Source organism: Falco naumanni, chromosome 1, assembly GCF_017639655.2.
Source record: "Falco naumanni isolate bFalNau1 chromosome 1, bFalNau1.pat, whole genome shotgun sequence".
Classification (NCBI taxonomy): Eukaryota; Metazoa; Chordata; class Aves; order Falconiformes; family Falconidae; genus Falco; species Falco naumanni.
Window position 1 is genome coordinate 116323492 of NC_054054.1, and position 26533 is coordinate 116350024.

The window sequence follows — 26533 nt, forward strand, 5'->3', positions numbered from 1 at the left end:
CCTTCCAAGCTGCTGGTTTCTCTGTACCAGGCTTAGACTTTGGAGCAAATTTGGGGTGGGGAAAATCTAAACATCAAATGCAAAGAGAGGGGGGAAAATGCTTGCTTGCTAGCGTGGAAAATTCCTTGTTATGGCATGAACTGTCCTGGTGGCCTTGGACACCAGATGGCTGGGATGAATATAAAAACAAGGACAGTTTTGGTTTGATTAGGGAGACGCAGTGACAGGACAGCACTAGAAGAGTCTCCTCTGGCTGGGCAAGAGTCTCTACACTAGAGAGGCACTTGGGTATTAGGATGAGCGCAGGAAAAAAATCCTGAATATATCTGAGCTGAGCTGATTCAGGCCCAGCGGAGATCCATTTTCATGCTGCCAAATCACAACGACAATAAGAAAAAAGGGAAAACTTTGTACATGCTCACTGGGCCTTGCCATAGGACAATGTTTTCTTTATTAAGCCTCTCCCGCTCTCTTGGCACGGGCTGGGAACATCTGTGTGGCGGAGTGGAAACATGCTTTCAACAGCCCCCTGCTGCGGCCAGGGCTCGCGCCCTGCAGGCAGGTGAGGGTGAGCTGGGGGGAGACAAGGTGGGTCCGGGAGAATCAGCATGGTCTGGCTGCTGCCCACACCGCTGCCCATCCTGCTGCCCATCCCGCTGCCCACACTGGTGCCTGTCCTGCTGCCCACACTGCTGCCCACACCACTGCCCATCCCACTGCCCACACCACTGCCCATCCCGCTGCCCACACTGCTGCCCATCCTGCTGCCCACACTGGTGCCTGTCCTGCTGCCCACACTGCTGCCCACACCACTGCCCATCCCACTGCCCACACCACTGCCCATCCCGCTGCCCACACTGCTGCCTGTCGTGCTGCCCATATTGCTGCTCGTCCCACTGCCTGCACTGCTGCCTGTCCTGCTGCCCATCCCTCTGCCTGCACCGCTGCCCCAGCACCGGGCAGATTGGGGTGGCAGTCTCGGCGCAGGGCTTTGCAGGCTTAGGTAAATGGCAAGAGCTTTCTGCGCGTGAGCTAGGGCGAGCGAAGCCTGTGGTGGTTTTTAAGAGATTCTTGAAGTCCCAAGGAAATTTGTAACGCCGGTTTGCTGGTGAAATAGGGCTGATTATCTGATCGCGTCGTTATGGGGAGGATGATTACAGAATCTCCAGCAACCCCCCATCGAATGGTGACACGCAAGGTTATGACTCAAGGCAGAAAGAGAAAGCTTCCCCGTGCAGAAGACACTTCCTTATTCAGCTTCTCAGACTATAATTGAATTATAGATAGCAAACTAAGTTATTTAGTACCCTATTAAAGATGCATGGGTCCTGCCTTTTTTTGGGAGTATGTTTGAGGAGGAATAGCATCAAGGCAGGTAAATGCTGCTGTTCCAGGGGTCTCGCATCGTGCTGATGAATAGCAATGAACATGCTCCATCGGTTTTGAACATGAAAGGCCAGCAGATAACCCTGAGCTGCAGGAACTCCTGCACTTTGTTTGCAGCAATTTTGCTTTGTTTTTAATGCATATGTATGGTTCCTGGCTGCTTCACTGAGCAGGTATCTCCGGGCTCTTTTCACCCATTATCCCCTCTGAACTAAGATGATGTGATCTCTGCAGCAGGCACTGAAACCGGGGGTGGGAAGGGAAGAGCCGAGCCCCGATACAGCGGTGGTGAGCAGGGCTTGTGCTGCGCAAACTGCCCGGGGCTCTCCCAGGTGTCACGGCCAGGCTGGGGGAGCTCAGAGGATTTGGGTGGGAACCAGCCTCCCACCTTGCCTGTCTCCAGGATAAACAAAACCATCTTGCAAAGCTACGTCCATTAAACTCCATCTTTGCTCAGCCGGGAACCTCATTTTTTGCTGGGGGACTGGGAAGGCACTGGTTTGGTGCTGGGAGGCAGGACCCCCTGCTCCTTCTGGGGACGGGGCTGGCCGGGGAGCACTGGCAGAAACCCAGCTTGCTGCAGGGCGAGGTACGTGGGCGAGGAGGGATGGGGAGCTGATTCAGGTCTGACGTTAAGTGGGTCTCCAGAAACTCAGCGAAGAGCCAGTGGCCAGGGAAGGTACATCCAGGTGGATGAGGAAGCTGGAGGCTGTAACAGGCTGCAGCAGTCTCCCCCTTTCCCGGGGGAGCTCACACAACCCGAGACCCCAGCCACCCCCACGGGGCAGGGCACGGACACAGCGCTCGGCAAGGCTCTCCATAAAGCCATCGCTTGTGGCCAGGCACCGCTGGAATTCCTCACGGGTCTCCCAGCAATCCACGGCCTGGCTGGCCGGAGACGCCAAGACACCGCAGAAAAGGAGCACCTTCTCCGGAGGGCTGGCAATGCCGCCCTGCCTCAGGCTCTGCCAAGCCCCAGCGCCCGGCCCAGCTGGCCTGGAGGCTGCTGGAGGAGAGCCGAGCCAAATGCTGTCATTCCCTCAGCGCCCCGCTACCTGGCAGAGGAGAGCCCAGGTAACTGGGGGAAGAGGTCAGGATGCACCTGAGCAAGCCCTTAGAGGACCTACGAAGTCCAGACTGCTTGGGAATCGCGCAGCGCAGCGGTCCGAGCCCCAGGGAGCGAGCAGAGATGCCTTGCTCAGCGCCAACAGACCCAGGGGTGCCTCCTGCCAACCTTTGCTCAAAATCCCATTGTTTAGAGCTGCGACACTACGATGGCTTTGCCCTGCAATCTCCAGCAAGATGTCCGTGCTGTGACCTTTCCTGGCAATCTCTGAGTACACCGAGTTCCCCCAGGGCTTGTCACCCACGTTGAGCCCAGGGCTGGGCTCCTCCTCTCCTGCGCAGCTGCCCAGCCCAGCTTGTGTTCGGGCTCCTGCTGGGATGAGCACCGAGCTATCCATTTCCACACAAGCAGATGCCCCGAGGTACTGAGGGATGTGCAAATCAACAACAACAAAAAATTAACTTCAGATGCTAGTGTGTTAAAACCCCTTATGGTGAAGCTTTTGTGCCGAGGACAGAAAAGCAAGAAGGGTGCTGCGAGCCTTTCTGCGGGGCTGTATGTCAGCGGTGGCCTGAGCCCAGGAGGAAGCAGCTCGCAGAGGGGGAATGGCATCAGAGGGCTGGTTGGAAGCCACATTCTTGGTGGTAAGAGGCTCTGATCCCAGCATTGTGCTGTGCGTTAATGGTAACAGCTAGAAACCTGGTCTCCCATCTCCCGGCCCAATGCCATAAAGCCGATGACTGTTTTGCCAGAGTCAGCCATCGCTGGTCTGTTTTAACATAACTTTCCTTCCCCCCCCAACAATAAGGATCATAAAGCCATTTCCAAAACCCAGCACATGCCTGATTTTCACTGACATTCCCTTCATCCCCTCTCACAGGCCCACAGGGACCAGAATTTAACTCCATTTTAACATCGCTGGCATCCATCAACACAGCTTAAGGGAGCTTGGTGCCACCGTGGTGCCCACGCATTTCTGTCCTGCCCCTGGCTGCTCCTCCTGCTGATGAGAATTCAGTAGATGCAGGGGCAGAGATGTCGGGAGTGTATGCAACAGGTATGCAAACATGCCTTCTGCTAGCGACACCCCTTTGCTTTTGCTGATACGACAGGATCGACATCAGCTCCCTTTGCCTTGGCAAGAGCGGGCCACTGACCCTCCCCAGCGCTTTATGGTAATTGCACAGTCATTACAGCTGATGCCATGCATGAGTGTTACAAATCTCCATTATTAACCGGGCCGTTCTTCATCACTAATGATAGCGTAATGAACACATTCATGCTGTAAAATACAATGTGCCTGCCGTCAGGCAAATGCATAATGGGGAAATTTGTGACTGCAGTTCATGTGTTCCAAACACAACCTGACTTCTGGCAGAAGAGCAGCACAGGTTGCTCTGCATCTCTGCTTCTTGCCATTATTCATGTAGGTCACATCCATTTGTAAAGCTCCGGGGGCTCCCTGGGGGCCCCGGCTGTGCTGGTGAGGAGCATGTATGGCTCTTAGCACTTGTGTGAGATGTGCCGGGAGGGGCAAGGTTGCGCTGGGGGAACAAGCGCTGCCAAGCTGCTGCATGGCTGAGCACTGCCGGGAAAGCAGACGAGCTTGTCCGCGCCTGGCTCAGCCACGGGGATCCATCTTTTCCAAATGCACTAACAGACTGAAAGGTCACACAGCTCCTTGCAGTCACAGCCTGCGTGGTTATCACCTCTATTTCCTATACAGTAGCGCCCCAAATCATCTACCCCGACAGCAGCAAGGATGTGAGGGCACAGCTTTGTGCACGGACACCAGGGTGGGGGGCCTAACACAGCGCAGTGTGCACACTGGGCCATAGGATGGGAGATGCTGCAGCGCACTGCCCACCACCCTGCGCCCTGACCAACATCGGCCAGCTGTGCTGGAGCACGTGAATTCAGCCAGTGTCCATGCTTAAAATTTGGGCTGGTTTCAATAAAGTGATGCTGCTTCACACTGAAAAGGAAGACGGGCAGGACACAACTTCTCCAAAGATTCTGCACTCTCAGTTTTCAAATCTGTAAGGTGACAAGACACAGAGCCTGAGCCTTCTGGCTGGCTGTCACAAACAGCAAGTGTGGTTTACCAGCCTTTACTCTCCCCGTGCCAGCTCCTGTCCTGCACAGAGTCAGCGGGTGATGGTGGCCAGGTGAGTCAGGAAAGTCTGTCTCACTTTGCTGCCTCTGAGCCACAAAGAACCAGCTAGTGAGGACGAGTGTGCAGGGGTTGGTCTTTATACCCCTGGACAGCCACACCAGAACAGGACTTTGGCTCCCTGACGGGTACGTGGATCCTCCTCCCACCTCTAATGACAGGTCTGGCAAGATCTGATGGGAGTGGAATTGCTTTGCCGATGTGGGACTCAGCCGGACAGTTACCTACATCTCAAAACCCCGCACCTCGGAGAGCACGGGGAGCTGGTGGTGACATGGGTCTTCAGGACGGTCTGCTTAGCTCTTACTTCTGTTTTGATTCCCCTAGCACAAGCACAAATGTTTTGCCTGTCTGTCCCACATTCCAGTGGTTTGATCCTGGCTTCCAAACCACAGCAAGCATTGCTGCAGAGCTTGTAAAACCTGCTGGAGTGTTTATCGCTGCAGAGCATCAAGTCTTGACTCCAAAGAGGAAGGAATGACTTAATTCTTTTGCTAAAGACTCCATCAATAAGGGCAGAGAGATATGAGCCAGAAGGAATATGACTTGCATAGTGTTTGATGGACAACACAGGTGCACAGATACCCTCCGAGACAGTCCAAAAGGATCCACCCTTGTTGTGCTACAAGCAGTAAACATTTTTAGTGGCATATAAAGAATAATAAGCAATCATACCTTTAAATTCCTATCCCCCGTTGCCTACCAGAACAGCTAATACTATCAATACTGGCATGACAGTATCTAACTGACAGTGCCTTTAAATCATCATCATCTTCGTTAACTAAAACGTCTGTAAGCCTTAATATTACAGAATGCAACATTTTGCTAACATTTTAATTCATGACAGTATTCTCACAGACCTTCAATGCCTGCAAAAGAAGTACTTACTTCACTTGAATCAGTTCACAGGCTGGCTGTCTACCCTGATCTTTAAACAGTATCTTGAGAGCTGTTGGTTTTAATACTAGATATGATACCAGGTACTCATTCTCAGACTAAATATGTATTTCATGCAAATTTGGAGCCCGTTTGAAAAATTAGCTCAATGACCAGGAATGCGAATGTGTCTAGCTGGAAACATCCAGGCATTTTATAGAAATGACTGCACTCTCACTCTTGAAAACCAGGCCCCTGAAGAGATTTTTAAATTGGACAGTGCAAATGAAGAAGCTCCGACATCCTTGTATTCCTTTGAGAACACGGATTTAGAAGCTTGATTCAAAAGAACTTCCAGTTAAATGCTTGAGTTGGAGCTGAGGGTTTTTTCCTTAATCAGGACCAGACAAATTAAAATGAACACAGAAGACTGAATTTTCACAACAAGTTATTCATTAAAGGAAGGGACAGAAGGGGGTAGGGAAGAGAAAGAGAGACCATGTGAAAACAAGACAGCCCACAAAAATGAGCAGACATACAAGTAAAACTGTCAGGAAAGGTGGCAGTAACAACATGCAAGCGTTACAACAACAGCCAAGATGATTTTCAGAAGTGACGAACCCTTTCACACCAATCTAAAAGTAACAACAAATTCTTAGCCCCCCTGAAAAAATCAGACCTATTTATTCAGTGCTAGAAAGGATAGCTGAAGGATCTGGTAAATGCATACCAGAAAGTATGAAAATAGTATCTCTTCTAATAGAACAAATGCTTTAAAGCAACCTCAACTGTAAAAGAAAAGGATCACTAGGACTGGCCGAGGAAGCAACAGCCTAGGAGTTCCTGTGCCAGCTGTTAATGCAAGTCTGGGAATTTCCAGAGGAAGATGGCACCATCTGCACTCACACTCACAATGTACTTGTTCTCGGGGCAGATCTTGAGACGGGTGATGCGGCCGCTATGGCCCGCTCCAACATGAGTCACTGCACCCTCGTTATAGTCCCACAGTTTCACCAGATGGTCATCACCTCCTGCATTGGGCACAAAGGAAGAACAAACGGTTACACGGAGCTCTGCTGCCTTCTGTTCCCAGATCACAGGCAAGGGAATACTTAGGGATCGATTTGATTTAGGAAGGGTGGGGTACATTGTCTTGGCATTACAGCAAAAACTACTTTTCAGCTGAAGTAGAGTCTGTGAGCACAGTGCTCAGGACCTACACCAGCAGATCCCAGTGAGCTATGGCCAGCAATTGGGACCAATCATATGGAGGGGCCTTCAAAATGCTCTGAACCAGCACCCACTTACCAGATTAATCTAAAAGAACTGGTGCTGACACCAAATCCGTGGTTTTGAACTATAATCAGTACACGCAATACCATGGCTCCTCTGCGCTAGTGCTAGGCTCCCAGAAGAGATGTCACAACGGTGGGAAACATGTGAGCCTGAGGCTGGATGAAGCCTGAAGTCATGCCCACGTGTAAACCGACGGAGACTGCCAGGCTTTTGGAGTAGGACACTTGGAAGAAATCATTCAAGTGCATGGTGCACACCACTGAACTAAATGAGGAACAGGGCAAGATGAAACCCTGTACTCCCCTAGAGATGCCTGAACCTTGTCTTCACCTTTACATTACATCTTGCAAGACTGAACCATAGTATCTTCCAAGTCTGAACCACAGCCTTTTTCTAAGTATTTTTCTTCAGTTATTAGTTTTATTTTCCCCTTTAGCTGACCCCTTCTTTTAGTTTTTCTTTCTTTACTGAGATCCTTGGTTCATTGCCTCTTTTTTCCTGGTCTTAAAATGACCTCCTCTTTTCTAGTTTTATCCAGCCACTCACCTGTGACAAAGTATGCCCCATCTGATGTGATGTCCATTCCATTGATGGAACCTGATAGAGACCCTTCCACTTCTCTGATTGCAGAGCCATCAAACACTTCCCAGTATCTAATCTAGAGAGCAAAGGAGGGCTCAGCTGTGCATGAGCAGCACACAGACCTCAGTACTGCTCCGTAACACAGCCTTCTGTGGCTGTACAGGAGTTTTACCATGTAACTAGTGCCAGACTTAGTGTTTTGGAATTGCTGCAAACATAATACCTGCCGTTTAGCCTAGCTTACCCTTCTGTCTGTTCCACTGGTGATTATCTGGTACTCTTCAGGATGGTAACACACACATTTGAACAATGTGTTGGCTAGAATAATTTGTCTTCTTATAAAACGCCTGCAAAACATCCCCAAAACAGGATAAAATGATAGGGTCAAAATCCAGACTTTGACTGCCTGAATTATTCCTGCCTCTGCTGTACATCAGATCTCTCCATGTAGATATTTTTCAGGTATTGGTCTGAGTTCAGGGTTTCATGAAAGGTCATCAGTTTAGTTCCCCATCACAGCTGCCTTCTAAGACTTTTGATCTGCTGCCATAAAAAATGATTTTTTAAAATCCAGAATGCTTTCTGGGTGCTATTCACTATGGAAAAACTTCCTTATCTTTACCACAACACAGAAGGTCTGCAGAGCTGCAATACCTTGACAAGAGTCATGAAGTGCTTGGAAAATGGAGCTAGTGGGAAACTTAGGAAATCACCTGCTCCATCCCCTTGGCAATGCAGGATCCAGTGAAAGAAAACAACTTGAGACAAATGTTTGTCTAAACTTTTCTGAGTAGTTTCTAGCATCAGGAAGTTCTGCATTTCCTGATTTGATTGTTCCTTCTAGTAATTTTTGTTTCTTAATGCTCTTTTTCCCCTCCTCCTCATAATGCGGTGTCCCAAATAGGGCACAGTGACCCAACAGAGACATTACCAGTACTCTTAAATGCCTTGCAATACTTATCTGTCTCCTTACACTAAATCCCAGATGACGCATGTTCCATCCAGGCTGGCTGTGACACACTCCCGGTCGTCCTTCTTAACCTTAATGCAGGACACAGCAGACACATGCACCTTCAGAACTTCTCCCAGTTTTTGAGTCCTTTCACCAATCTCCCAGACGCTCACCTGAAAATCAGCAACAAGCATCTGCTCTTGTACCACCTGGTCCTGAATGAGCTCAGGGATGCCTAAGGCTTTCCTGAACTCCTTCTTTCTTATAACACATACAGCAACTCAATCTCAACAGACTCTCTCTATTTTCCTGTAGGTTATTCACACAGCTGACTCGTAAACCAGAACTGAATTCTTGAGAGTGTAATCCACTTGGTTCAGGAATTCCTGACCATTAAACCCAGACTTTGTTTTTGCCAAGTTCCCACTCTCCCATGTTTCAGTTTACTCATCTCTTAATCAGGAAAAAATATCTAGTCCATGATATAGCTCCAGCGGTGCTTTAAAGATCAAAGAGCAAGGCTTCTGAAATGGAATATAAAAAAGCTACCTGCTATTTGTGCTACACATAATGGCAGTAAGTAAATACAGAACAGCTCCTCAAATCTTTGACGTGAAATATGTGCCTGAAAGCACCTCTTTTCCCAGTGGTGGTAACAGCAAAAATCTTTCTGCTTTGAGGACTTGATCCTTCACACCTTGCATCTACTGTCCCACTAGTGCCAAACTGCATGGTGTCTATTCGCTTATACATTCCCCTAATGTCAAAACCTAGTGAAAACTTAGAAATTTAGACACTGACATCAAAAGCAGAGAGCTGACCTTCCATGTTCTCAAGTCTGATGCTGACTGGATCTGGATGTCCAATTCCCACTTGCTAAATGATCAGAGTACCCAGAACCCTTAAGTAACCCTGAAAGTCACAGCTTCCAGATGACTGATCTTGACAGAACCATTAGCATTTCAGAACACCTTTTTTGTGTTCTGAATGAATACTGCAGGTGCTCCCCTGCAGTTCTCATTTCTAGTTAACCAACCTTTACCTTTAATTCTGTCTCAGCTGCCTTTTTCAATTCAGAGATGAACTAACCAGAGCTTGTGCCATTCTGCATGTGCTGATAACAGAACAGAATCTAGGTCCTCTGTCTTCTGCATCCTTTAGCGCTAATCATCCAAAATACTTAACTGTTCGTTTATCAGTGAAGGGCTGAAGTGGCTCATCATCTCTAATGTCTTTATGCAGCAAGACAAGGCAGTGCTGCTGTTACTGCTCTACAGGAGAGCTGAGGCGCAGAACAATTCAGAAAGATGGTTCAATGGTTAGGACATTAGCCTGAGATTTGGAAGACCTAAGTTCAATTTTTCACCCTTCAAGACTTCCCATGCCATCTCCAGCGGGGCACACGGAACACTTTCAGGGTACACAAACAAAGTACAGAGCAGTTAAATCACAGTCAGGAATCCACGCACAATTAAATGTCTTGTTCTGAGTGCTCACCAGACTGCAGAGAGGAAGTCCGAAACAAGACAAAAACCTGAACATGAGCCTTCCAATTATTTATTTTTAATATAAATAACACCCCTGCATTTAAATTACTTAAACATTAGGAGTGTCACTTTTACAGACTGTATATGAAGTGTACGAAATAGCCAAAGTACGTGGTGTTTGTTTTGTATGGCTGGAAGAGTACTGTTGAACTGCACAGGTATAATGCCTACAACATGTTTTCTGATATTTACTGTTATTTGTATTGGAATGTTTCCGTAACTGTATTAGAAATGGAGTTATTATTAAAGTCTTTTATTAACACCATCACCTAAAGCAGACAGAACCATCCCAGAAAACTAGGAAGTTCCCCCATAAACGCTATAGCAATATCAAGTGAACTTTGTGCTACTAAATGAATTCATACAGGTCAATCAGGACAGTACCAGGACGTCCGGAGCAATGACAGAAATAAAATCTGTGCTAGAGCAGTTAGATGGAGGCTTGCAAACAATGACTAATGCAGATAAGCCAAATATAGGGGAAAGACAAATGAACAAAAAGGATTAAGAGCATATTCTGCATTAGAAGGATTTCCAAGACTACCATGCCAGAAGAAATAGGGGCATTGTTTTACATTGTGTCCTCTGAGAACAAGAGATTTGCATATATCAAAAGACAGTATTTTCGAACTCGGTCCTTTGCACAAGCGAAAGCTAAGAATAGCTCGCTTTCTGACTAAGCAGTTACAGACGATGGGCAGGCCCTGTGATGGAAAGCACAAAGCTGCTCTGGGTTTTTTAAGCAAAAATTACCTGCCCTTCACCTCCTCCACTAATGATCCGTTTACAGTCACTTGTAGCAGCAATTGCAGTCACTCCCAAGCTATGGGCATTGTTAATCACATACATTAGCCGTCCAGTCTCTGGCGTGAAGGCACGGATTTTCCCATCATTCCAAGCTGATGAATATAAAGAAACAGATTACCCAGGCACACAGACTCTCCTCATATTATTGTCTCACTTTCCTTTCCAAATGAGCCATTTTTATTAAGTTCCTGTATAAGGCCCACCCTGTTAGATCATCAGTATATATGTGGAAACCACTGCACTGTAGATGAGACCTATAGTCCCAAATAAACTATTAATATTTAATTCCTTTTTGATTCTGGCTATGGACAAATTGATTTGGTAACAATGGGGAGACTGCATCGCTGCTCTAGGACTGCAGGAGTTCCTGTGTAAGCAATTTGCATATGGTAATGGGTGGCAGCTTTATGCAAAAGCTGCTTTACATACTTCACAGGTTAAGCTGTTGCATACAACAGGTTAATATTTTAGAATTAGGTCTCTTGAACAAGACTACATGCTGAATTGCTGGAATTCACATCCAAAGCAAGCTCTCCAAACTTTGCCTTCCATGTACACTGTAACTACAGCACCAGGATACTGGTGGCTGCGAGCAAAGTTCATCGGACCAGCTGCAAGCAAAGAGGCCTTTGAGTCAAGCAATGAACTGATATTAAACCCATTCCCAATTTAATCCTCTCTTCATTCTAACATACTGATGTTTATTACATTTGGCAATACTTGAAGACATGAGTCTGGACTGACAAGTTACCTGAAATGATGCTCTTGCCATCCCTCATAACATCTACAGCATGGCAGGTCACGTTGGGGATGACGATTCGTAGGAGCTCCCTGTTTTCTGGGGTGTACCACACTCGAATATCGTTTTTGGAGCAGGTAGCAAACAAGTCAGAAGCTCCCCTGGAAAATTCAGAGATAAGAGATAATGAGGAGGGGCATACAGAAAATGCTTCTTTCTTTTGTCAGATATTAAATCATTCTTCAAAGCTCAGCTGCTTCTAGCGTGCAACTGTAATCTTCCTAATAGGGATCACCATGGTTAAGACAAAGGCCTTTTTTGTAGGATCACTTTTCTCACATAAAATTCCTCTGGCCTGGTTCCTACTGAAAGATTCATTTTAAGGAACATTTAAAGATAAACTAAAATGATTCTTTCTACTTTTTGGAAGTTGTGACATTTATTTCCCATATTCAATCTCTAAACAACGTTATGTGTTGTATATAAGAGACACAAAAGAGGGTGTAGAGGTGCTCACTGCCCAGATTTAACATCATGGACCCACAGCAGCCTCATATTGTAAAGATGTCATTTTTTATCTTGCTTACTGGATGATTTCTATTCAACATTGCTGAAGGCAATAAAAACGACAGCAAAAGCCTGTTTGTAATATACTTGTTGTACATGTTTGAATAAAAAAAGACCTGCAGCATTTCAAAAGCTATGGGACTGAATGCTTTGAAATAAGCTCTAAACCATACATCCTAGGGATATGACAGAAAGTGAAATCTAGAAAGGTACCACAAGCTTTTGTTCAACATCACCATCAGCGCCCAGCAAGATGAACCAGGACAGAGAGAACCTGGCACAACGAAAGTGTGGCCCCTTTCAAGCCCAGCTTGCACGGGTGCTTTATAAAGCACGGTAACATCAGTAATTCAAGTATTCTAAAATAAGCCAGAACGGGGAAATTAAGCCTGTATTTCCCAGTCAGTGACATGCTCTGTTCAAAAGCAGTGAACAGATAAAAAGTTTAAACATACATGCAAGAATGCAGTCCTGTAGTCCTTACAATCAGCACTAAATTCAGCTCATCCAGATACCTCTGTGACACAGATGCACCAGTCAGGTATATCAGCGTCAGAATTACCCTAAGCTCTAATGATTTACTCATTAAATTACAAGGATGTGGATTTTTCAGGCTGGTGACAAACAGACAGGAGGGCATCTTGCATTGTGCACTTTGCTGTACCCTGGTAAGATTTGATCCTTTGTGCTGCATCAAGAATCGATGCAGTAACAACATGGCAAAAATAAAAACTTTAATTGGGATCAACCTCCCGTTCTCTATTTGGAGAGGAAACAACCAATCCATTGTGTGTTGTTTTTGTTTTTTTTAAATAAAGTGTCACGATCCTGCAATACAGGCAGAGGGAATGTTGGCTGTCCATGAGACAAAAGCAGACAGAAGACACACTGGAATACCCAGCATCTCTCGTCACAAGCCTAGAATTTAATATAACACGCCATATTGTCAAACACGAAAATCTAAGTGAGGCTGAGAGACCCAAAAAGCCTCTTTAAACAGCTCTATTTTTTAGTCAGGTTTCAGCTGATGTTACAGGTGGGTAGTAAAGGAGACACCTCTACAAATTCTAGCTGCGACAGGATACACAAGAGCAGACTTTCAGTATTTACACTGCTGGCAGACTAAGAGACCCAAGTCTCACAGCACCAGCCCTTGGAGAAAAGGGGGAGGTTGCTATTTCTGCCATTACCCAAACATAAATAATTGTTTCTTTTTATTTAGAATTCTTTCTGTTGATCAGTGATTTTTCCAACTCTCAAATTGAACTGCTGCCTTCTGCCTTCGAGCAGCACTCATTGTCACCCTTGCATTTCAGTGGTAGGTTACAGTATAAATCATCCTGTAAAGATGCTAACAGGCTTTGGGTTCCTGTTGGGTAAAAGGTGTGTACATAGGTATTCTGACCTTACTTGCAGCTTACTCAAACTTCTTTGCTGGCCAAAAGCATCCCAGCCAGTTATACTTACACAGGAAAAACAATGTCGTGGACAGCTTCGCTATGACAGGCAGCAATCAGCTCCTCTTTAAATGCAGTGTAATTGATTTGATAAATCTGGCATGCATTTGTCCCTACAAAGAACTGGTGATCCTGATCTCTACATGTCAGGGAAGTGACAGCACCTTGAACTTGAATTTTCCTGTTAAGAGAAAGCAGAGGTTTGGCCTGACATTGACCTTGATGTACTAGTTTCCAGTTTCCCTTTTCCCCGACTTCCTCTAGTCTCGACTTCCCTGTTTCCCCAAAAAGCAGCACATTCGGCTGCGATATCAATGTGAAAGAACGTGGTCAGGACTAACATTTCATTCCCAGTCACATGTTAATACTTCAGATGATCTTGCCTGTCCCACCTGCTATTCTGCCAGGGCATGCAAAGGCAATACTTTGGAGACTTTGTTTTCTGGACCAGGGCCTAAGGTAACAGCATCTTTGTTGATATTCTTGCTCAAGTGCACTTAAATATCCCATATTCAAGAAGATTTCCAGACAGTTTAGATCTTCTGAGAACAGTTTAAATTTTACATTGCGGAACTGTATGCTTAAGTTGGCTACTTAAACAATGCAAAATGAACAGCTGCAAGCCCAATTTTCAAATCACATAAGGGGAAATGGCACCTGCGGCTATTCTGTATGCAGAAAAAAAACCTTGCACATACTCCAGCACTTCCAGATATGTGCCTATAAAATTAGCGGAGCCCTCCTTTGCAACCCCATGTCCTCCAACAAACCCTTTTTTTAGACAGCAAATACTATTCTTTCTCAGCTGGCATAAATGAGCATGATTTTACTGACTTGAATGGACCTGTCTCACTTTGCATCAATTTAGGATCTGACTCCTAATGCCCAAAAGGAAACAATGGTCATTTCAAATTAACAAGTAGTAGGGCAATTCACTTCTGTGCAAATGCACGCAGTAATTTTCAGTCTGCTTCAACTTCATTAGGCTGGAACCACACTGTCTATTTTGTCTGCAGGACTGAAAAACTGAGATTTATTTGGGTTATGCCTTTATGTAGAAATTATTGGGTTTTATACTGTAACCCTCTGGGGGAAGTGTCACCTCTACCCTCCTGAATCTCCCATCTGCAAACTCACTTCATTACTTTGTAGTTTGAGCCTTTACAGAGAGCTACAATCCCTCCTCCGGTGCCGACTATTAAATCTCCTGTCTTCAGAAAAAGCAAAGCTGTGACTCCCTAGGAGAAAACAGGATTAAAACCACAATTGGATGGAGGCAGAGGCTCCTTTTATTGCTGCAGCCATGCTGAATAGCACAACAGTCCCCATCATGTTCCCAACGGTGGTTCTTAACAACACTCAGATATGGCTTTATCAGCATTCTTTGACTGCCCTAGGCTAAAGAGTGACTCTACAGAGGGAGAAGGGTGAAAAACAGTTATTAATTACAGGTATATATGAACTACTACAATATGAGGAGCAAGTAAATAGCATCATTGTGGATCCTTCAGAGCAGCTGGGACCACATATGAGCCTACATAATCTTAGCTCATTCCAGTAAGCAACACCACACACACACACATTTTGGATTAGTGCCTCTGTTTTTCCTTCTACTAGTTCTTTGTCTGTCACACACGGAGACGACAGAGGATGCAACTCAGCCTAAGTGTCCTTTCCTACAGCTGATTTTAGGTCAGACCTGCTTCCCAGGCCTCTCACCCTGTCTGAAAGATGCAGTCCCATCTCCTACCTATTAGTATCAAACCACATTTGTCACAGAAAAGCTTTGAAAATTATCAACATGGGTTTCACTATTTACTAAGATGAGTAGATCAACAGGAGGCCAGCCATTACAAAAAGGAGAAACGGTTTTCCACAGATAAAGTACCAGACTACAGCAAAGAAGCCAAACAAAACCTGCAAACAAAACCAGTCCTTAGCCTTGCCACAAGATTTCAAGTATAGGAGTCAGTCCCTACTTCCATTCTGCCACCTGTGAAGTAATATTACTCTTCTCTACACAAGACAACAGAGTAATTCTTGAAAACCTGAGAGATCCCAAAACAGGCTGCAAGGGGGGTGAAACTATTCTGTGGGGTTAAATCCTGGTATTCTTACTCAGAAAAACATCCCTACTAGCTTGAGGGTACATACACATGAGTGAAATCAAAAGGGAAAAAAAGAAGGAAATAAAGGAGCTTTATGCCATCAAAACTTGGACTGAAAACTAAGCTCTGTCACGAAGCAAGTACATACAAAAGGCACAGGCCAGCTGGTAGCAGCTCCAGGCTCCCCATGACCTGCAAGGAATCTGTTGAGCTTGACATTTCAAGTTGCAATATAGACCCCAGCAACATTTGCACTACCTAGGTTAATTAGCAGTACTGCCAACTGTTGTGATAGTACCAGCAGTTTCACAATATTAGATATTTTTTTTCTTGAAGTCCGAGCTCATAGAGCCATTATGTGAAAACAACAACTTCTGTTTGGTGGAGTTTTTTTCTGGGAAAAAGAAAACACTTCTAGCATTTAGTGTTGCGAAATGATGAAGTGAATTCTCAAGAATAACAACCAAGAGGCAAATCAGAATAATTCTGCATTTATTCTTTAGGAAGAAATCACTGTCATGTGCTTGGCTTGTGATTTTTTACCAAATACAAGTGTCAGCACTTTATGATAAAAGTTTGACATCTAAGCAGCACCACCCAGCATTCCTGTTCTTTTCAAGCATTAATCTCACCTAACCCCAGTAAATTTTCAGGATTAAATACTTTCAGAGTGTTTAAAAGAATGAAAGCCAGAAAGCATTGATCTTCTGTGTGGAAAGGACTGAAGGTCTAAAGAAGGTAAGAGAGGAAGTGAAGAAGGAAAAAAAACCAAAATGGACATTTGAGCTATTAAGACCTGGAAAGGATGTTGCAAAAGCCACAGACAAGTTCTGATGAATTTGGAAAAATTACTTTGATTATCCAACAACCAGAGGCAATTGATTGTTTTTAAAGTCTTGCTTAAACTCTTTGAAGGAAAAGAAGAAATAACCAGTATACATAACAGCATTCCAGTGCTGTCATTACAAGCAGCCTTGCATCTACCTACACATCAGCTTAAGGATGAAAAAATTGAAAATTTTTTCCTGATTTGTAATTTAATTGCACTGGATTTCTTCATTAGTCTTTCTCAACCAGTAGCACATCCAGTCTCCTGTAGTATCAGGACTGATCACTGTGATAAACACAACCTCCAGAGAGGATTTTATGCCATACTATCACAACACTACCAGGCAGGAAGCCAGCTTTCATGCAAATATTCTTAGCAAACGCACAAGAAGAAAGGGATTCTTTTCAATTAGAAATACGATCCACAGACAGAACTGTTTCTGAACAATGTTTTAAAAAATTTCCTATGAGGTGTTGGCAGCATTTTGCGAGTCCTCTGTTATCACAGGCCCATGAACTGTCTTTTGATCTACTGTTTTGCCATTTTTCCTGTAAAAGACTTCCACCTCAAATGCCCTTTGTGTTTAGCATTATGGCAGGTGGTGGTATTAGAAATCAAACCTAGGACTACACAGTTTATCTGATTACAGCTCCCTGCTACTTGCTAATAAATTTTTTTGCAGCACTGCCAAGACTGCTTTGCTTTTTCTGAGGTATTTTCTTCAGTTCTTCAATTTGAGAGGGAAGCAGGTACTAGCAAGACAGACACCCCCCTACTCCCAACCTTACAGTGGCCAGGCTCTCAAAATCAACAGTTTGATTTCAACCCTAACCTGATAATTGTGCTTCTTTCTTGTCCAGTCTGTTCTTTGAATCACTACGAGTAAACCAACAGCTTTATAAGCTGCACTTTTTATTCATGGAGTCAAGCAGTTCACATTAACAATGCAATGAATACTTTAGTTCTACATGCTGCCAGACTTCTTGTAGACGAAATGCAGAGTCTAATGTAGGAGGTTAAAAATATCACCATTCATTATTTACTTCTTACAAAAAGAAACCACTGCTTTGAAGTATGATTATAAATAAACGTAACAGCCAAAATCCAGCCTGCCCATTCCCTTCCCTGCAGGGATATTTGCTCTTTATCCCATTCTGATCTCTTGTGAAGTTCTTGAGTTCCCTGTGAACTCTTCCAGCGCACCTCCTTTAAATATTTGTATGTTTTGTTTTGTTTTACAATGCAAATCAGTCCAACTATGTCTAAAAATGTATTTGCAATCATACATTCCACTTTGCATCTGAACGGGTGCCTCAAGCCTGCAACGGGGATAAAAATTAATTCCGCTGTTTATTCCAGTATTTATAGACGTTACAGAAATGCACTTAAACTTAATTCCATGTAGACGGAAAACAAGTTGCTTCATCATACCAGTAAACTATTCTGCCACTCCTCTTCAAAACAGAAACAAAGAAATCTTCAGATCATGTCTACATAATAAACACTTTCTTATATATCTAAAGGCAAAGTTCCTTTAAGGTTGACCAAACTTGTTTTCAATAAACATCTTCTCCTCACCCAAGCAATGCCTAAATTCTTTCTTTAAAGATATGCTCATCGTGGGCTGGCTGTGGATTCCAGGTTTAGAGTTGCATGGTATGCCACTGGCTCATAATGCTCCGGTATGACTGATGAACAAGGTTTTTCCGAGATAGAGGATAATGTTTGTTCATGAATATGCATCTTTTCAGACAGAATTGCAACAAAGTGGTAAAAACTGTTCCACAGGGAGGAGGCCAGGGCAGTTCCACCACTGCAGGCTGTACAGCCAGCCCCCCCGCCAGGGACCGGGGATATGCTGGGTTAGGAAAGGCAGTGCATGCCCCAAAAGCCCTGCTTTGGTGCCATCGTGCCTACCTTAAACAGCACGGCTCACTACCGAGGCAAGCTGCACCGCACCTCTGCTTTGCACGGCTAGAGAGCAGAGAACTTTCGTTCCAGGTACTAACACACGGTACATTTTCAAGAAAGAGACAAAAGATGTCTTGTGAAATACACACAGCTCTGCAGCAGGGAGGAAAATAGAAATCAACAATTCTCCCAGGGTTAGCAATACGGTGTATCAAATTGTGTAGAAACAAGGATGTAAATACTTTTGTTTTGATAAATGCTGTGGCTTTGACTTGAAAAAACATCTGCAAAATACCTCTTCTGGCATTGAAGGCTATGCTACAATTGGAAATTTCTGCCATAAACCATTAGATCCTACGTGTGTTCAGTGAGGACTTGTTGACAGTCTAGTGACAAGGTATTATTTGTATGCAGAGATGTGCAACGGGTGGGTGGAAAGGGAATCACAGTATGGAGCCAGAGTGGGAGAAACGGAAAGTATGAAAGTGAATCTGACAGTAGCCGGAGATAAAAATCTACCAGTACCTTCTTGCAGACTGCAATAATACAGGTTTGCTCTGATGAATTTCCCATTTCAGGCATTTGGAAACTATATTGGTAAGAGGGAGGGAAGAGAGCAGAGAGGAAGAAAGCGAGAGGAGAAGGAGTGATAGGGCTGAACATATGTCTGATTGAAAAGCCTGTCTGAACAGAAATGTCAGTTTTAAGCAACAGGATCAAGGAGGAGATTGGAGGGAGTACTTTTCATTACCACCCAGTGTGAATGTCTCCTTTTCTCTCCCTACTCCCAAAATGCTCACTGGAGTATCTTAAGTAGCTCCATTACAACACTAATGAAGTTTAGGTCAGATTAATGCCTACCAGCTCAGGTCTCATCCACAAGGCTGGCAGGCAGCTGTGACAAGATCCACTTCTGGATCTTCTCTTCTCCCTAGCATCTGGTCAGTCTCTCGCATAGCCAAAGGTCCTGTTTCTCTTCAGCTTTTCACTACCAGAAGCAATGTTAGCTGAAGCTCACGATGCTTCAAAGGCCTTTGCCACAAACAGCGGTTCCAATGGATTTGCCTTATGATAAAACCCCTCACAGTACGGATTGGACTGTGGTCAGGCTTTGAGCCTCTGATTTTCTTTAAGAGGCCCTAGGCCCTCTTTCAACCCCCAGACTGCACAGCATCCTGCTAATGACCGTATTTGACCGCTTCTTTAGCAGTGGTGTCAGAAGTGTATTTTTTGTAAATTTTTGTTTCAATTGCATTTGGCACCTTTCCCTCACCCCTGAAGGCAAGGGAGCTCAGGACCTCGTGTGGCTTCAATCAGGTACTCCAGTCAAGGTACACATACTGCTAGATGCAGGACTCCTCAAAGCATGCAAGCATTTAAAAGGGGAGGTGATATTCAATCATCAAGACCTTGGCATAAAAGACAGCAGAGATCAGCCAGGACGTGGGTCCTATGTGGAAGCAAAACCCTGCAGGATGACTGCTGGAAGACCAGCCTAACAGCAGACAGTACAGGTATAGCCACAAGAGTATGCACCTTCAGCAAACTTATGATTTCCATCAGGAAAAGAAAATACGTATGTTCTTGTCACTTAATATGTACACAGAATTAAATTACTTACATTCTTATAATGCAAGTGGGAAAAATGAGTAATAACTTCTCCAACCTTCTGGAATAGATAAAAATTGAAATATATTTTAAAGAATTCAGAGGCTCCAAGTTATCCCAGAGAAATGGGCATACATTTGTAATGCAAGAAACACTACATTTTGAATGGGCACGTATATGGTTTGTAGCTACATGTGTCGGTACAAGCAAAGTTCAGGAGGTTTAGAGGAACAAGTCCAGAGTAGCTTTTTCTTTGAGGCTGACTGCTGAATTTTTCTTACCGTTCTTGTTAGTCTTGTGTTTGCTCTCAAACAAGATCTGCTTCTTTGTAGGACAGCTCCCCCATGGCATGCCTAATGTTACATTTGGTACTTTCATCTGCATTGTTTCCCCTGCTGCTCACTGATTTTTATGGATGTTAAGAGAACCACTGAATCGTAGAATGGTTTGAGTTGGAAGGTACCTTTAAAGCCCATCTAGTCCAACTGCCTGCCACGAGCAGGGACATCTTCAACTCAATCAGGGTGCTCAGGGACCCGTCCAGCCTGACCTTGAATGTTTCCAGGGATGGAGCATCTACCACCTCTCTGGGCAACCTGTGCCAGTGCCTTGCCACACTTGTCATAAAGAAACTCCAGCATCTTATGACAGGCGTTTAGTTTTACAATGCAAAATAAAATTTTCTTGCATAAGGTTGAATGTAAAAGAAGCGTTTAAATTCCTTAGGTATCACTCCCTCCACTGGGTGTAACTCAAGAAGCTACACCAAGTTTTTTATAGCAACAAATAAAAAGAAATCAAGAACAAGTGTAGTAGTTGGTGCTGATTGTTTATCATTACATCTCCCTGCATGAAGAATTACTGTACAATGAAAGGCCAAAAGCTCCTTTTTGGGGAGATACTCCAGTCTCAGGATCCTCATATTAAGACCCATGAGTCCCAATTATAGACAAAAAAAGCTCAGTTAAAAGAACTTCGGGGTTATGATCAAGCACTCAGAAGTTAAAAAGCAATAGAATGAATGTACCTTGTGCAACCCTGTTTTGTCCCAGTTGCGCATATACATTATAATAAGCTCTTTAACTATATTATCTGTATTACCTTTTCCAGTCAAACCTCTGCCTCATGAGGGGCAGAATCAGAATTTCAAAACAGCAACTTCCTGAAAGGAAGGGGGAGGAATGGTACGTGGAACACACACAAAAATCTAGGGGGTTGGGGTTTTTTTTAAGAGCAGTTGTTGCATTTTGAAGTTTTTCCAAAATACTCTTCCTGTGGCTAACAGTTAGAAAAATTCAGCCCAGCCAATTTAACAAATCTGTAAGCTTTGACTACAGGACCTTATAGCAGTAAGTGTGGGAAAGCCTCTCAAATAAGCACTTCTACCAGTCTTTCTAGTAATGTTCTCTGTCAATGTCTCCCTAAAAAAAGACCCAGCTCACTAACTACTCCATCGTTACACTTTTTCCCCACTTTTTATGACTTTTACCAGATTTAGTATAAGAAAGAGTCTGTGGGATGATACATGAGATTCAGGTAAACCCCAAATTCTTAGGCAAATGACACTGAACAAAGCCAAGCTAACGGTCTCAAGACTTCAGGATCAAGCTTGAGACACTCACCAAGACCTAACAGCACAGAAAAAGAGTTAGTCTGTGAATCAGCTTTGTAATGGTTCTCCTGCAGGTTGCCCTACTTACAGTTACTTACAAAGAGGAGGACAAGGAAAAAATTAGACTCACAGAGCTGCTACTCACCAAGCTAAACTTTTCCTTCTGTGGCCCATAGTCAGTCATCAGCCTGTTGTTTGTATTCACTTTCAGGACATCACCACTTGATGTACCAACATAAAAATAATTATCATCACCTGTCATCTATAGGAAAGCATTAAAAAAAGAGATCACAGTCCAGATAGTAAGACACTTGTCCCAAGCATAGCACTAGGCTGCATAAATAGCTTTATTTCAGTGCATTGCCAAGATTTAATCTGAGGGGATACAGCCAATGTTTTCATCCTGTCACAAAGATCCATAACACTGCTGAATGAAAGACACTTTCTAACCAACTCCCAGATAATATTTTGAATCAAAAGTGGGATTCTCTGGGTGCTAGAGCCTGTGACTAAAACACATGCTGCTTCTCTTCAGAAGCATTCATAACACTCTTTCTCAGCATAAAGAAACTGTGGGAGACCATCTGCCATGAGCCAACACTTAGTAACTTCACTGCCATCATGCAGTTGCAATTGGCATTTCTAGCATTACTATATATGTTCGTGGTTTCTCTCTAGGCTGTAGAGAGTTTCTTAGTTTAGCCAAATCATTTTGGCTGAAACTTACCTTAACGCATGTGCTCACTCTTCTCAGTTGCCCTGTCTGGCATTCAGTCGGTCGGATTTTCCTATTTGCCAGATCCAGTTCCCATACTCGAATGGTCCCACTACAAGAACGAATATAGTGGGATCAATTTCATATATGCAGAAACATCCAAGTTCTTCACTACTAGAAGAATTTAAAAGCCTTTACAAGGCTACATTATTCTGAATTTTTAATAAGGAGGAAAAGAATAATATCAGAGGCGCCAGAAGTTAAGTCTCTTGTATTTTCTGCTGTCTCTTATGGTAGCTTTTTCCAGGTAAATCAAAAATCTTAAAGGTTCAGCAAAATATATACAAGGATTATGGAAGAGCATGTAACAACATTGACACTTCATTTCTCAAAGAGACATGCACTGTGGAAATCTTAGTTCCTAGAATGGGAAATGAATGGTACGGGACACTTCCAGCTATTTTCCAGCACAATTAAATTGACATCATCGGAGCCAATATAAAACCTTTATACACAGCTGCCCTTACCTTGAACAAAGTGTTAAAATTGCAAAGGCCAGCACTCATAAGTGCAAGTGCAGCCAAGAGCATCTGAAGCCTTCCCTGATTTAAACGGAGTTGCAGGTCCTCAAAATGTTTAAATGCCAGACTAGATACATGGGAGCTGCCACAAATCCATAAGAAATGTGACTTTTTGTACCAACTTTTGTTACAAGCCAGTGACCAATTGCACCTCACATCTGGTGCGGACAGGAGATGATCCCATGACTGGCAAGATATCATTGTTTCTACATTAATTAACCATTGTTCAGAGCCACTCACTGACTGCTTTTCTTGTGTAAACACTGGCAACTAAATATTTTAAACACTGCATGGGGAATGCTGAGTACAAAATCCTGCTATCAGGAACAGAAGTGACGCATGCAGGTCCCTGTGTGCTGCTTTGAAAACATATTGTTATATGTAGAACAAGCAGAAATGCCTTAAAGGGACAAGCTGATGGATATTCATGGGTCCATTCAGAGCAAAAAGAAAAAACACAAGCACACAGTTGCTTAAATTTCCTTGTATTGAAGTAAAGGCTCTTTGTAAAAGGAAATAGGTCGATGGGTTCTTTCATCTAAATAAAACCTTACTTTCCAGCAGTAACAAACACCTCGTCTCTGCAGCTGGAGCACACCACGATGGTTGTGTTCCCCGCGCTCCGTGCCGAGGCAGGGCTCCCGCAGATAGCCTCTCTCTTATCAATGTGCCACACAACCACGCTGCAGGAGAAGGAGGGGCTTTAAATAGCTTTGCCTTTTAACATTACATTACTTAAAAACAAAAGCAAGACAAAAACTATTTTCCTGCAGTCTGTTCCCACCAGGGTACATAAGGAAAGTCCTTCTGCAGAGATTTTACCCAAGAAAAGCCTTATCACAAATGTATGGAATTGCAGTTTATGTCCCCTGTTACCAAAGCAAGAGTATATGTTGCTACTGGATTCCTTCTGTTATGCAAGATGTAAATGATACCTTAGGCCACTCGTAAAATCTGATTTAAAATAACTTTTTATTTAACTCTTACTTATCTATGTGTCAAAGTAAGCTCTCAGTGAAATCTATACTTCTTCAGGGCATTAAGCCAGGTAACTGTGCAGGCTCCATAAGGCTTCTGGGGGAGTTGCTCCCTTCATCTTTCCCTGTACCCTGTGCTCTGCCTGCAGTATCCACCCAGCTTCCCATCAGACAGATCTGGATTATTGAGGAAAGACATCAAGCAGGGTAAAGAATCGGACTGCCAGAAGAGGGAGGAGCAAGCACTCCCTAAGAGCATTCTTCGATGCCCTACAACTTGTCAGAAATTGTGTGCTGAGAAGCAGAAATCGTTACCTGCCATCGTCCTGGCCTCCCAGTGACACGAGATAAAGGCTGTTTGGAGAAAACGCTAGTCCTTCAATTCTACCCTTATGAAGTGACAGCCGAGCAAGTAACTCCTTCCTCTGGAAATCCCATAGAATGATGTCTGCCTGTGGTGCAAAGCAGAAGGGGTCAAAGCCAGAGCATTAGATATAACACAGAGCATTAGGCATAAAAACTTTCTCTGGCAGGAAAGCTGTTAGAAGGAGCCCAGCCCAAGGTTAGCTTCTATCCAGCCCAGGGCTCCAAAGACACAAAAATACTTCAGATTAGCTGCTGTAAAAAACATTATTCCAGCTTACTGGTTGAGTAGCTTCACTTTGTTTCAGAATCAAAACGTACCCTGAGACACTGGGTATTTGACTTCGATTTTAAAATACTGAAAGTGCTAAATGCTTGATTCTATTCAGGTGTCTCAAGGTCTTTTCAAATAGGGAAAAATTTAACCATAAAGAACTTCAAAGGTCTAAAAATGCAGGTAGGTACCTGTCAAAAGCCCTAAGCAGCTCTGGAACTCAGGTACAACTTTTAATACAACTTCTTTATTAATTAACATCTAACAAGATTTAGGCTGCCACATGCACACAACACTGGATAAGAAGGACCTGAGTTAAGGGATGCCTAAATCTAGTTATCCCAATCCTAGGGGAACGCTTAATACTTTACAAAAACATAAAGGCACATCCAGCAATGGACTAGTCACAATTTCCCATTCTCTGCAACATCCTCCCACTATAGGCATTTGTCTTCCAACGAAAGAAAAAATAAATGAAACGTGTTCCCACCTCTGGTGAGCCAACTCCAATTTCCTTGGTCAATACTACACAGTTAAAAATAGAGCATCATCTACCTTGAAGCCCATGAAAGTGACTTGTCCAGAAGCAACATACACTCCATTCCTGGATACGACGATGCAGGAAACATTATTGGTGTGGCCGTGCAAGAAAGTCTGTTTCTTACTGCCCAGGTCTTGAATAACTACAGTACATCCCAGGGGATAGAGAACATGCTCCTTATCAGGGTGGCAGATGAGGCCACAGGGTACATGCCCTGCAAGAGAAAGGAGTGAGAGGGCTGCTGGCTGTTAACAGCTCTGGGGCTGCAGGCAAACTCTCCCCTCCTCAAGCACGTGGTCCCCAGAGCAGGCTGAGCGCTCCCCAACATCTCCACGCCGCTGCCCGTGCCTATCACACTCCCTGAGGGGGGACGGCTTGTTCCCCAGGGCTTATCTCACAAGAAGAGCAACACCAAGAGCTTCCCAGTCGCCCCCAAAGCCGTGCAGCGGAACAACCCTGTGGAAAGCCAAGGGTCACCTTGACGCAGCTGGGATGGTGCTGTGCTGCCCACAGCTCCCAGCAGGCCTGGGTGGCCCAGTGGTGGGGCCACCAGCTCGGTGCTCTCCAGGAGCACCCCCACCTGCCCATATCGTGTGACCTGCCCCAAGAGAGCGCAAACCCACCCATTTCCCAAGGAGGCAGCTGGCCAGAGACACCCCAGCCCCTGCCACGAGTCACAGGGTGTTACACCAGTATTTTGGGCAACTTGAGTTGGTTTTATTTTGAGATGAAACTCTTCTCATTCCGGTCAGCTGGGTAACTGGAGAAAAACCACTGAAATCCTGCTATTCTGTCAAACTTTCCCTGCTCTTCACTTTGCATGTGTCTCGGATGTCCGGCATGGGGAGAAGGGGGAGGGGGCGAGGGGAGCAGGAGGGACCCCACACACTCACTGCCCCCAGCCCACCCCACAGCACCATGGCCCCAGCTGGAACCCACGGCTGCCCCATGGCCTCCCCTCAGCCTGTGTGCTGGCAGCATGTGCCCCACCAGTGCCCCAGGCCCCCCCAGTGCCCCCAGGCCCACCTCAGTGTCCCCAGGTCCACCTCACGGTGCCCCCAGGCCCCCCCAGTGTCCCCAGGCCCTCCCAGTGCCCCTAGGCCCCCCAGTGCCCCCAGGTCCACCTCACAGTGCCCCCAGGCCCCCCAGTGCCCCCAGGCCCACCTCACAGTGCCCCCAGGCCCCCCAGTGCCCCCAGGCCCACCTCACATTGCCCCCAGGCCCCCCAGTGCCCCCAGGCCCTCAAAGTGCCACCAGGCCCCCCAGTGCCCCCAGGTCCACCTCACAGTGCCCCCAGGCCCCCCCAGTGCCCCCAGACCCCCCAGTGCACCCAAGACCACCTCACAGTGCCCCCAGGCCCCCTAGTGGCCCCAGCCCCCCCCAGTGCCCCCAGGCCCGCCTCACGGTGTCCCAGCCCCCGCACGACCGGTGCCCCCCGACGCCCCCGGCCGCAGTACCGTTGAAGCCGATAACCGCCCGCAGCTCCAGCCCGCCCGCTCCCGCCTCCGCCGCCATCGCCCGGCGCGGGGCCGCGGCGCCAAGGTAACCGCGCCTGCGCCCTGCCGC

The 26533-nt window shown here is 45.3% G+C and overlaps 1 protein-coding gene across 1 annotated transcript; it reads right to left on the reverse strand.

Annotated features, from left to right (window-relative positions):
- Window positions 1–5936: 5936 nt before the first annotated feature.
- On the reverse strand, window positions 5937–26488 carry CFAP52 (cilia and flagella associated protein 52). The gene is made up of 14 exons (XM_040580376.1): window positions 26425–26488; window positions 24982–25181; window positions 24105–24241; window positions 23367–23495; window positions 22244–22343; window positions 21662–21778; window positions 14586–14686; window positions 13459–13629; window positions 11437–11585; window positions 10632–10777; window positions 8353–8504; window positions 7624–7726; window positions 7344–7455; window positions 5937–6532 (listed from the first exon to the last, which is right to left on the reverse strand). Exons 1-14 carry the CDS (start codon window positions 26480–26482, stop codon window positions 6357–6359), a joined length of 1851 nt encoding a protein of 616 aa, XP_040436310.1. The 5' UTR covers window positions 26483–26488; the 3' UTR covers window positions 5937–6356.
- Between the last annotated feature and the right edge of the window lie 45 nt (window positions 26489–26533).